General features: G+C 31.2%; 1 protein-coding gene across 1 annotated transcript; it reads left to right on the forward strand.

Annotated features, from left to right (window-relative positions):
- The first annotated feature begins 7,065 nt into the window (after nt 1-7,065).
- On the forward strand, nt 7,066-9,009 carry LOC109791985 (uncharacterized). Its single transcript, XM_083063784.1, has 3 exons — nt 7,066-7,665; nt 7,861-7,980; nt 8,064-9,009. The coding sequence occupies exons 1-3, from the start codon at nt 7,492-7,494 to the stop codon at nt 8,550-8,552; spliced, it is 783 nt and encodes a 260-aa protein (XP_082919910.1). The 5' UTR covers nt 7,066-7,491; the 3' UTR covers nt 8,553-9,009.
- Nucleotides 9,010-13,497: the final 4,488 nt, after the last annotated feature.

Genomic DNA, 13,497 nt, shown 5'->3' on the forward strand with positions numbered 1-13,497 from the left:
TAGAGATGGAGTTGGAAACTTTGTTGGTGAAACATATTACAAGCAGTTAGTGAGTAGTTTTGATGTATCTTACTGCCACAAGACCTGACATGATGTTTGTTACTTGTCTTATAAGTAGATATATGACAAAACCAATAGAAATTCATCTATAGGTAACTAAGACAGTACTTCGATACCTAAAAGGAACTATGAACTATGGAATTCATTATAATAAATGAGGAGATGGTGAGCTATTGGCATTCAGAGATAATGACTATGCGGGAGATTTGGAAGACAGGAAGAGTACACCCGATTATGTGTTTTCAATGAGTAGAGGTGTTGTCTCATGATGTTCAAAAAAAACAACTATTGTAACACTAACCATAGAAGCAGAGTTTGTAGCAATTGCTATTTGTACTTATTAAGGAATCTAGATGAAGAGGATTTTGAAGGAGTTGGGACATTCTTATGGAGATTGTACAATTGTGATGTGTGATAACAACTAAACCATCAAGCTAACTAAAAATCCTATTATGCATGGGCACAACAAGCATATAAATGTGAGGTTTCATTTCTTAAGAAATCTTATCAAGGAGGGTACAATTGAATTAGTACACTGTGGAAGTCAAGATTAGGTAACGAATATAATGACCAAGCCATTGAAGCTCGAAGTCTTTCAGAAGCTCAAAAAGTTACTGGGAGTTTGTGAAATTTTTGAATTAAACTAATTGTTCCAGAGCATTTAGCTTAAGAGAGAGAATGATAGAGTTGTTGGAAATATCCTGTTTTAATTTGAATAACACCCTAGTTTACTGGAAGAGACCTAATCCATAGGGATATTGATTTGTTTCTTGAATCATCATTGTTTTCTCTTTCTATTACCATTGGCCTTTATTTTTGCTAACTGGACTATTTTATGGTAGCAATAAAATGTGTACTGATTGACTATTTAAAAACCAATATTGCAATTAATAAAATTGGGTCATTTCAATCCAGCTTCTTGTGTTCTTCTTCTTAGTATCTATTTCACATAAAAGTTCTCGATAGTTTCTAGGATACTTAGTATCTATTTCACATAAAAGTTCTCAATATTTTCTAGGATAGGAGCTACAACTTTATACCGGAACAGATTTGAATAAACAACAAAATAAACTAAATAATTTTCACAAGGCTGAGAATGCACATTTTGAAGCCGAATAAAAAAACATTGGATAAAAATAGTTATTAGGGAAATCCCGAGTGAGATTAAAGTTTGAGATTTTTAATTTTGATAAATTGTGTTAAATTTGAGACAATAATGTTGATCTCGACATAATGAGATTTTGATACTTTATTTGCTGATTAATTAATATATTTTATTGTTATTACTTTCTCTATAACTCACGATGACTTTCTTCTTTTTTTTTTTTAAATGTTTTAGTGATATATGAAAACGCTTTGAGCAAAATGATTTTATCTCATACTAAAAGAATTATCTATTTTATTTATCTATAACAACGTACAATATTTTTTTTAATGTTCATTTTCATTAAGACTTTAATACTTCTTTATTGTATTACAATATTTTCTTACTAATATATCCTTTGAAGATAAAATAGTTAAGAAAAAGTGTATACAAATTGAAACGACTTACGTATCAATTATAACTATCTAATTACGTAACTAAATACAGTGTTTTTTTTATTAATTATAATAAATAAAATACTTTACAATTTTTTTTAATATTATAAAGGCAGCGTTGTCAAAACCATATGTTATGTGTCATCAGGAACCAATGCCCACACCAAAATGATTTTCTTATTGGATTAGAAAAGTAGTTAAACTGAATTAAATTGTCCAGTTTCTACAAAAATAATCAAGTCTCAGTCTAAGTTGCAAATCTTTTTTTAAAAGAATAAATAGATAAAAATGACATCATTTGGATTTTGCAAAGTTGTGATTTGAAGTGTGCTCATTTCGAAACGTTTGATGGTTTTCTTGGTGACAAAGTTGCTCATTCTTATTGCTAAAAACGTTAGTTTAATTGTTTATGAAGTTTGTTATCATAAATTTAAGGTTAAATATCTCTTTTGGTCGTCCCTTACAATGTTTTTTTTTTCAATTTAGTCTCACTTTAATTTTTGGTCTCAATTTGGTCCCCAATAACTTAAATTAGTGCAATTTGGGACTTCCGTCCAAATGATTTAGACGGAGTTAACTGTTGGCCACGTGGCATCTACGTGGATGCCACGCGGATGCGCACGTGGACGCAAAAATTCTTGAAAAAACCTGAAACCAGAACGACCCGTTCTAAAAGCAGAACGGCCCGTTCCAGAACGTCATGCTTTTTATTATTTTTTTTATTATATCTATATTAATAAATATATAATAAATAAAAAATACAATAAATTAATATTTATTTATGAATAAAACTAACAAAAAAAAAATCAAATAAGATAAGACCTTCCAAAATATTTCTTTGATTTGAATTTATCCAGTTCAAAATCTTGATTAAAATGCCGCAATGTATTTCAAAAATTGAAAATAAAATTCAGGGTTTAGGGGTACCTCCTTAAGAACAGGTTGTTATTGTTCGGGTACATCGTCAATGACTTTAAGGAAAAATACTGTTTCGTTTTATCCTTGATTGTATAATGTCAATTTGGTAATAAGTGGTTTACTCCAGTTTGACTAACAATGAAATAAAAATTGTTACCATTGTCCTTAGTGATACACTGCATCATCCTTAATGATATACTGTATAGCCCAAATGTTTAGCGATTGAAGTTATTAATCCTCATTAACAATATTACTAAATCTAGTGTTTGAAATGCTTTGTATTTTCCCTAAAAAAATGCTTTGTATTTTAATTTTTTGTGCAAGAAATTCTGAACCAGAACGGCATGTTCTGAAACCAGAACGACCCGTTCTGGTTACACTGTTGATGTGTTAATTTTGGACCTGGAACGGCCCGTTCCAGGTGCAAATTTTACACACCAATAATGTAACCAGAACGGGCCATTCTGGTTCCAGGTGTATTCAAGTATTTTTTGATCCACCTACGTGGCATCTACCTGGCATCCACGTGGCCACCAGTTAACTCTGTTTAAATCATTTAGACGGAAGTCTCAAATTGGAACGATTTAAATTATTGGGGACCAAATTAAAACCAAAAATTAAAGTGGGACTTAATTGAAACAAAAAAATATTGTAAAGGATCAAAAGAGATATTTAACCTAAATTTAATGTTTCAATTTGTTATTATGAATTTTAGTTTGGTTTTTTATTTTAGATATTAGATATTTTATAATGATAATATTTTTAATTTTAGAGTATAAAATCGTGTTATTATGAATTTGTGATTTTAAACTTGAAGTTTGGAGATATCATTGTCATTTAGTTTGACAATAATTTTCAAATCGAAGTGAGTTTTAATTTCTCAAAAAAATTTAAATTTGTTTTTAATCTTCTAAATTTTTTGGTATTAAATTATTTTTCTATAAATAAAATAAGTTAAGATCAATCCGTATATTTACTTTGTTCTAAGGACATTAATCGTATTTCCTTATACTTTCATAGTGACCCACCTTACACATATACTTTAGTAAATAAATAAGAATCATTAAATTGATTTAATGGTGATAATTGAGATAGTATGCAAAGAATTTTAGGTTCAAACCCTTTTATCTTCATTATAATTTTTATTAATAAATAAATTATTTTAGTAAATAAGAACTACCTTGAACAAGTTTAATTTATTTTTAGAGACTAACTTAATATAAAAAAAATTAGTGGACTAAAAATTAATTTAAAATTTTTAGAGAGAGCAAAAGTATTTTTTTTTTAAATTTATATTGTAAAATATCTTAAATCATGTGATCATTCATCCAAAAAAAAAAAAACTTAAATTATGTGAACTATATTATTTTTAATTTTAATAGATAAAGATTTAACTACTACAATAAGTGATTATATGATCTAACCACTAACCTATCTCACCATTATCTAAACCTTATTCAATTTTGTAACATTAGATAGAGGTAATGTTGTCGTAATTGAAGATGAAAATGTCTCTTGATTTTCTTCCATTAAATAATATTACTTTCAATTTTAAACCTTTATAATTAAGAAAAGTAAATAGTTGATATAATTACTTTTAATTAATTTTACTAAAAATTCAAATTTTATTTTAAATATATTTTTTACTTTAACAAAATAATTAGTATATTTAATGTTGTATAAATACATATAAATAGTGTTAACAATAGAATATAAATAAATTTAATTATAAATAACTAAAAAAAAAATAATGAGTGTTATTTATGATTAAAAAAATTCAATTTATTATCGATGACAAGAGTTAATATTTATAAAAGAATTTACATTATCGAACTTCACATAGATAAATGAAACTTTGATCTTAAATAATGCTTATAAAAGAATTTATATTATATTTATCTTATCCAAAGGATAGAATCATAGTTTTGAAAATTATATCTTTCGATTACTATATTATTTCCTTTTAAGAGTAGTTTAAAGTATTTATATACAAATAATTTTTTATAATACGATTTTGATATTTTCAATTATATTTTTTTTATTTCGATTTAAAGATAAATATATATTAGATGTCAATAAATTAATTAATTAAAAATTAAATAAAAATAAGTGTATAGTTGACAAAAAAAATCGATAAAATCTGTTTATTTAAACTTAAAATAAATGTTTCTACATAAGTGTTTTTTTTAAATAATTCTTTAAGAAATGAATAGGAATTACTTCTTAAAAGAAAAAGTAGAAAATTACTTATTTAAGAGAAAAAGTTTGTCTAAGACATTCAAAAGTAAAAAAAGAAAAATACTTATTTTATTTTATAAAAGTGCTTTTATATATATATAAAGTTTAAACAAATATATCCCTTGTCTTTAACGTTGAAGTCTTTAACTTTGAAAATCACAAATAAAATGAAACAATACTCTTTTTTTTTTTCTTAATTTTTAATTTTTTTATTTTGGGAAAATCAATAATCAATGTCAAGAACTTGGATTTGAACATGACCTTTTTAAAATGAAATATTGATTTATCTATTATTTGTATGCATATATAATATGATTAAATTATTTTTCATTTTTATTTTAAAGTTTAAGATTATTCTATTATCTATTATAATTTTTTTTAGATTTAATATAATTTTTTTAAAAGTCTGATTTGATCAAACAACTTATTTAAAATTTTATTTTACAAATTTAATTTAAATAAGTAAAAAAATTATTTGAAATATGCGTATAGGTATTATTTTTATTTGCATGATAAAAAAATAATTTTATCTGTTATTATAAGTGAAATCGAGACACTTAGTACCTCTATATATTATTTACTAAAAAAGTTTAAAAATCACTAATGTTTAGTAGATTAATTGATGTTGTATTTAGTCCTCAAAGATTTTGAATTTGAGTCTTATCCCTTTATTATATGTTATAAATTAATATTTAAATTTAAAATAAACATAAAAAGCTAACATAAGAGGAACAACTTATACATACTCATATGCACTAACATTTAAGTATAGTGAAAATGTTAAAAATATTAATAATTTAATTTTTGTATTACAAATTAATTTATTTAATGATATTATTTTGAATATATTATGTATAAATTTTTTATTATATTATACAAATAAATATGTTGATCTATTAAGTTTAACATACTTTTTATAAGTCAAAGCCAAACTTTCTTAAATAAGTAAGTTTTTTTTTTTTAACTTTAAACCTATTTTTTTTTACTAAATAGGTTAAAATAGGTCAAATTTTAAATTTTAAATAGATCAATAGTTAATTACTCTTACTAAAATAGTTAAGTTTGTAACCCCAAGCATGTGGTTCAGCGGTAGGTGTTGATCCATGCTTAAGCAAGATCAGGAGTTCGAATCCTGCCTTGTGTATGCAGTCGCGTTAAATCTTGGGGCCAGCTATCCCACCTTTGAGGGTCCTCCAACCTAGCGAGAAGATTAGTCAGCGGTAGTGGATACTCCAGGAACGAAGAGAAAAAAAAAAGTTAAGTTTGTTTTCCCAATTCTTTTGAATTTTAATCATTGTTTTAAAAATCAAATCAAACCTTTCAACTCAACCTATCTGAACAGAATTTATGTGGTAATTGATCTATTTACATGAAAAAAAATAACTAATACTTAATTGATAAGAATTGTTCAAACCAATCCGAAACCTATAAAAGAAAAATAAGAAATTTTATGAAATAGTTTTCTTATTATTTTAATTTAACCTAAAATAATTCTAAAATACATAAAAATACTTATTTGAATATTATATATAGGATTAAATTGTTTTTTTATTATTTATTATTCAATCTAATCTTTCTATTTTTAAAATGATGAATTTGATAATTTAATTAAAAATTGTTTAATGTTGCATTTTTAACTGATTTTAATAATATTGTTAGTGACAATTTAAACAAAAAAATAATATTGAATAATTTTTAAAACTTAAAATTTTAAATTAAATATTTTTTTAAGTATAAAGTTAAATAAAGTAATAAAAAGAAGAAAAAAAACTAATTTAACTAATATATTATATATAACATTAATGTATAAAACTAAAGGATATATATATATATATATATATTCTCAAGAACTACATTAAAAATATAATATTATAAAATTAATTATATAATAAATTATATTTTAATATTTTATCTTAATTATAACATAATAACTTTACATTAAATAGTTTTTCTTTCATAATTTATTGTGAGAGGATAATTTAATTTACTTTAAAAGTAAGTTTTGTACTCAATAACGTATATTCTATATCAGATTTTAATAATTTAATCATTGAATTAAATTTTTTTTAATGTATATATCAAATATATACAAATTTTTTTGTAAAAAATTTAAAATTCATATTACATTTCGTTATATATATTTAAATTAATGTAAAAATATTTTTATAATTATTCGCTAATTTTAATTTATAAAATAAAGTATTGAATAATTTTTATGTTTATTAAAAATTTACAAACTTAATCTTTGTATTAAAACTTTTAATTTAACGATTTGATCAATCAGTGATATTTTATGTAAAATATAAATAATTAAATAAAATAATAAGTTTTTCAGGACTTTTATAATAAATAAATTGAAAAAGAAATTATTTCATTAATGATGAAATTTTATTCTAGTAACTAAAGTATAAAAAAAAAAATCAAAATAAGACAATCTTATATAAAAAAATTGCAATATCCAGATATTTGATTCTGTTTCAGTGTGAATGCAGGGTCACTTATTATTAGTTACCTGTATAAACCCTAATGATGGAGTGTTAGTGCGACACATGGCAAACATAGGGAAAAGATATACATATTCCTTCTCTTTAAAATTTCTAGTATCTATATATCCATTTGGATTTTCAAGTGGTAGAGTCCACCATAGGGATTCAAATTTAAACCTTTCTTAATTGTTTTAGCCAGGGGCACAGGATAAGAAGATTAGGATTGTGAGAGTTATTGGAAAGCGAAGAGATGAAACGAAGCACGAAGCTTGGTCCGAAGTGGTACAGTGAAGAAGAGAAGCATGTGGCTGAACTCCTTCTTGAGTTTCATAATTCAGAACTTAACTCATTCATATGGGGCTGCACAAAAAAGAGATCTGCAATTGACACTCGGCGTGACGTGGAAACAATGATTAAAACCAAGGTTTTCTTCTTCTTCTTTAGTTGTTATATCTGTATTTAATTTACATGTACAAAGTTTTTCTTTCTCTGCATTTTCTTCTGCGACGCAAACAATTAGGAAAATTTTGTGTGGTGTTACTTTTTTTAAATCATTATATGCAATGTTTTATCCGAATTTTGGGTTTTATTTTTGACATTATTTTTTTCTTGTCAACAGAGGAAAACATGCTGTTCTGAAAATATACAAGACTTGACGAAGACAAATGCTACATTCCATCATGAAAATATAGAAGAATCGAGGAAAATAAAAATTTCACTTACCCGGGGTTTTACTTGTGTATGCTATTTTATCTTATGATGGGTCTCAAATTTTTCATTGGATTTATTGAATTACTTTTTTATATATATTTTTTTACACAGATGAACGGCTCCAAGGGTGAATACAAAACGAAAAGGTCCACTCCAGAATGTGGGTCGTCAAAGCAATTTCATGTGAATGTGAAGGTCAACTCTTCTGACTCCAAGACTCCGAATGAGAAGCAAAAACAGCCTCAGCGTCAGCAAGTGCAAACCCCACATATATCTCTGACGATGCCCAATCACAATCTGACGTGTGGATCATCGGGTTTTGTCGTGTCTTCTGGTCTCCCAACGACGTCGTTGCAAGTGCCATTCTCTTCATCTAATGGACTGGGCCACGTCATTGCTAATGTGGGCCCACCGGCCCTACCGGATCTAAACTTGAGTCCAGAAAAGTTATCCCCAATGGGCTCGTCTGAAGAGTGTGATGAGGCCACGGCACTGAGGAATTTAAATAGAGCCATTGCCGCTGAAGCCAGGATGAGGAGGGCTTTCATTTGCAAGCAAAACAAGATTCGTGCGAACAGTAAACCACCTCGTTCCTCATAGACATTGACATGAAAATATTTTATATTTTTTATGGGTAGAAATTATAATGACAATAAAAAAATTTGAATTTAAATTTAAATTTTTGTGTGTATTTTAATATATTTTTTTAAATTCTTTTAGTCCCTTTTCTCTCTCCATTTTAATATTTTGAATATAACTTAGAGGAGTAAAAGTAAAAATCATAGGGATTCGAGTTGCAATTAGGGAAACCCCGAAAGATTCAGCATGATTAATTGATTGATTATGGTCAATTATTTATTCTTGGGAATAACATATTTTATAACTTGTATATGATATTAATGTTTGATATTCTTAATTATTTATCATTTATGTTAAATTTGAGACAATGAGATTATGGTAGTAATTTATTTATCGATTAATATATTTTAATATTATTTTGTTGATAGGTTCTTTCTAATATTATTTTATTATCAAATTTAAAATTTGAATTCAAGATGTTGATGTTTGAGAACCAATCACAACACCGATCGGACTAACGAACATTGATCAATGTTTTACTATTATTTGAAAACACATGAATTATTAATTATGTAAAATGAGTTATTTTTATCTTTAACAAAAATTGTCTATTTTATGCAATATATATATATATATATATATTTTAAGAGAAAGAAGCATTTTGTATCTCTAAATATTTTAAAAATAAAATAATAAATAGTGTGAGCGATTATTCATAATTAATTAATGGTAATTACTAAAATTATATTTCTTTCTTAATAATTAAGAGTAAAATCATAATTATGAGGACAAAAATTGGTTAGAAAAGAAATATTTTCTTTATATATATAATATCTCTTTTTCTAACCAATGCATCTTTAAAAGATTAAAAAAAACACAGTGCTACAAAAGATAAATACCTACTTATCGATAATAACTACTTAATCCTTTTTCCTTACAAGATATAATAAAATAAATATTTTACAAAATATTGTTTTAAAAGTAGAAACATTTAGATAGAGTAGGGTTGTCAAAATCAAATACCTGGTTGAGAACCATTGTCTATACCAAAATGATTTTCTCCTTGGAACGGAGCAGTTGAAATAAATTAAGCAGGTTGATTTTAGAGGGAAAAAAATTGGTGACCCAATGTACTGATTTTAGTTATAAATGTTATTTTTTTGAGAAAAAAAAATTAAAAACAGTTGTTGGGACTTTGCAGCAAATGTAGCTTTTTCAAGTGTACTCATTTTGAAAAGCATGGTTACTGGTTAGTTCACTGGCAACAAAGTTGTTCATTACTTTTACTTTTTTTGTTTACTTGTTACTCTCTTCGATTCTTTTCAAGTGTCGTATTTTTTAAAATAAAAACATTCTTTTTATTTGTCATTTTCAGATTTTCAACTAGTATTAATTTTTTCTTTCAATTATAATATTGTATTCTGTACTGTCCCAGTCGGATCCCGATCTGATACCCTTTATAGGTATTGATCATATGACTCTTGAATATGGGTAGTCTCGGTCAGCAGGCGATCTAACTTTCCACGTATGTAAGATCAGTCGGACCTCGATCTCACCCACTCCCCGGTGAACTCGGCCAGGGTGTGCTCAGTTAGGGTGTACTCGGCCATGGTGACCTCGGCCAGGATGAGCTCGGCCAAGGTGAACCCACCAGGATGAGCTCGACCATGTTGACATCAGCCATGGTGCAGTCGGCAAAAGTCCGAGTGGGTCTCACGTTAGGTGCTCCGAGGATTAAGGATGACAATTCTATCTCACTTCAGGTTCCGGGAAACCACGATTCTACATGATGACATGATTATCAGCTTATTTCCCGATATGATTCTCGGCCTATTTCCGATGTGGTTTGAATGGGCAGTTGCTATATCCCTTTCGCCTTATAGGCTCAGGGCTGGAAGGCAAGTGTACCGTCTCGGTCAGATCCCGATCTGATACCCTTTACAGGTTTTGATCCGATGATTCTTGAATATGGGTCTTCTTAATCGGACTGCGATCTCACCCACCTTCTGGACGAGCTCGGCCATGGTGATCGGCCAGGGTGTGCTCGGCCATGGAGAGATCGGTCAGGGTGTGCTCGGCCATAGAGAGGTCGGCCAGGTGTACTCGGCATGGTGAGATTAGTCAGGATGTGCTCGGCCATGGTGAGATCGGCCAGGGTGTGCTCGGCCATGGTGATCGGCCAGGGTGTACTCGGCCATGGAGAGATCGGCCAGGTTGTACTCGGCCATGGTAATGATCAGCCAAAGTCCGAGTGGGTCTCACCCCTTGGACTGGTCCGAGAATCAAGGATGAAAAGCCTATATTTGATAATCAAATATTCCCAAGGAAAACCGTTATGAAAATCCTCGCGCTCACAAGGCCCAGGAGGCCCATGAACAGAAAAGCATAAAACCTAAAACCCTAGAGCTAAGACGGCAGATTACACTTTTGAATGCTCTGGCTCTAAGGCACGATATAGGAAAAAACCCTAGTCTAACCCTTGGCTGGAACATTTTGGCGCCCACCGTGGGGCTACGGTGAAACTTTTCCTACGCCCCAAGTAACACAGAATAATCCGCACTTTACCATGGCGAGAGGCGGCACATCCAACAGCGACTCACAACACCCTACCATGGAGGAGATGATGGCATTGATCAAAGTTTTGAGGGAGGAGAATGCGCGATCCAGGGAGAGAGAGGAGGCTATTCAACGAGAAAACGAGGAGATTATGAGGCGGGTGGACGAGATGCAAGCTATGATAACGACCAACGCCAGGACGGCGGAGGAAGATGTCATGATGGAAGTCCCCAGAGATTTTCAACCTTTTTCGGAGGCCATAGAGGCTGAGACCATCCTGAGGGATCATCGGATTCCCCAAGTCGAACCTTTTGATGGAACTCAGGATCCCAGTCAGCACTTGACAAATTTTCGCGCTCAAATGTTGATTTGTGGAGGAAGTATGGAAGTCCGCTGCAAACTATTCATGGGTACACTCAAAAAAGCAGCACTGGATTGGTTTAGTGGTCTCCCTGACCGATCAATCACCGACTTTGATGTCTTTAGTCGGCTCTTCATGGCACAGTTCGCCGCTAACAAGAAGAAACCACCGATCACGTCGGACTTGTTCGACCTCAAGCAGCAGCGAGAGGAATCGTTGAAGGACTTTCTGCAAAGGTTCAATGAGATCGCCTTGAGGATAGCGTCCTTGGATGAAAGGATGGCAGTCATCGCGTTCCAGAAGGGCTTAAGGTCTGGAGCTTTCGACATCGTGCTGGAGAAAGCGAATTGTTAAACGATGTCGGAGGTGAGAGCTTTCGCCCTGAGTCACATCAAGACGGAGAAGGGAAAAATCAACAAAAGGGCAGTTGAAAGCCGAGAAGATGGGGTCGTCCCAAGAGATTTGTATTCCATATAAAAATGTGAAAAGGTTCTTTGCTGATAAAGTTTTTAACGAGGCACCACTAACCAATAATTTCAATTTTATTAAATATCATCTCTTTTATATTTCCATGATCGACAGGTGTGTTATTTAAAGGCAACAAACTCGTGATTGATCGGTAAAAATCCGACTGGGCGAGTATAAATAACTCGAAGACCAAAACTCGTGATTGTCGGCAAAAGTCCGGCTGGGCGAGTATAAATAACTCGAAGACCAAACTCGTGATTGTCGGTAAAAATCTGACTGGGCGAGTATAAATAACTCGAAGACCAAACTCGTGATTTTCGGCAAAAGTCCGGCTGGGCGAGTATAAATAACTCGAAGACCAAACTCGTGATTGTCGGCAAAAGTCCGGCTGGGCGAGTATAAATAACTCGAAGACCAAACTCGTGATTACCGGTAAAAATTCGACTGGGCGAGTATAAATAACTCGAAGACCAAACTCGTGATTGTCGGCAAAAGTCTGGCTGGGCGAGTATAAATAACTCGAAGACCAAACTCGTGATTGTCGGTAAAAATCTGACTGGGCGAGTATAAATAACTCGAAGACCAAACTCGTGATTGTCGGCAGAAATCCGACTGCGCGAGTATAAATAACTCGAAGACCAAACTCGTGATTGTCGGTAAAAATCTGACTAGGCGAGTATAAATAACTCGAAGACCAAACTCGTGATTGTTGGCAAAAGTCCGGCTGGGCGAGTATAAATAACTCGAAGACAAACTCGTGATTGTCGGTAGAAATCCGACTAGGCGAGTATAAATAACTCAAAGATCAAACTCGTGATTGATCGGTAAAAATTCGACTGGGCGAGTATAAATAACTCGAAGACCAAACTCGTGATTGTCGGCAGAAATCCGACTGGGCGAGTATAAATAACTCGAAGACCAAACTCGTGATTGTCGGTAAAAATCCGACTGGGCGAGTATAAATAACTCGAAGACCAAACTCGTGATTGATCGGTAAAAATTCGAATGGGCGAGTATAAATTAACTCGAACTATTTTCTATCATTATATAAGAGATTGGAATCTGGACGATGTGTCTCTCCGTTTTACACCTGGTCGACATTCTAGAGACCTGGTCGGCGTTTTGGAGACCTGGTCGGCATTCTAGAGACTTGGTCGACATTCTAGAAACCTGGTCAGCATTCTAGAGACCTGGTCGGCGTTTTGGAGACCTGGTCGACATTCTGGAGACCTGGTCGACATTCTGGAGACCTGGTCGGCGTTTTGGAGACCTGGTCGGCGTTCTGTAGACATGGTCGGTATTCTGGAGACCTGGTCGGCATTTTGGAGACCTAGTCAACATTTTGTAGACCTGGTCGGCATTTTAGGGACCTTGTCAGCATTCTAGAGACATGGTCGGCGTTTTGGAGACCTGGTCGGAATTTTGGTGACCTGGTCGGCATTTTGGAGACCTGGTCGGCATTATATACTAAGAAAAAGTTCTTAACTCAGTTTTTATTTCTTCATTAATCGCGAGGTTAGCATTTTGGAGACCTGGTCGGCATTTTGGAGATCTGGTCGGCGTTTTGGAGACCTGGTCGGC

Source organism: Cajanus cajan, chromosome 9 (genome assembly GCF_000230855.2).
Source record: "Cajanus cajan strain Asha chromosome 9, NIPB_CcT2T_4, whole genome shotgun sequence".
NCBI classification, from domain to species: domain Eukaryota; kingdom Viridiplantae; phylum Streptophyta; class Magnoliopsida; order Fabales; family Fabaceae; genus Cajanus; species Cajanus cajan.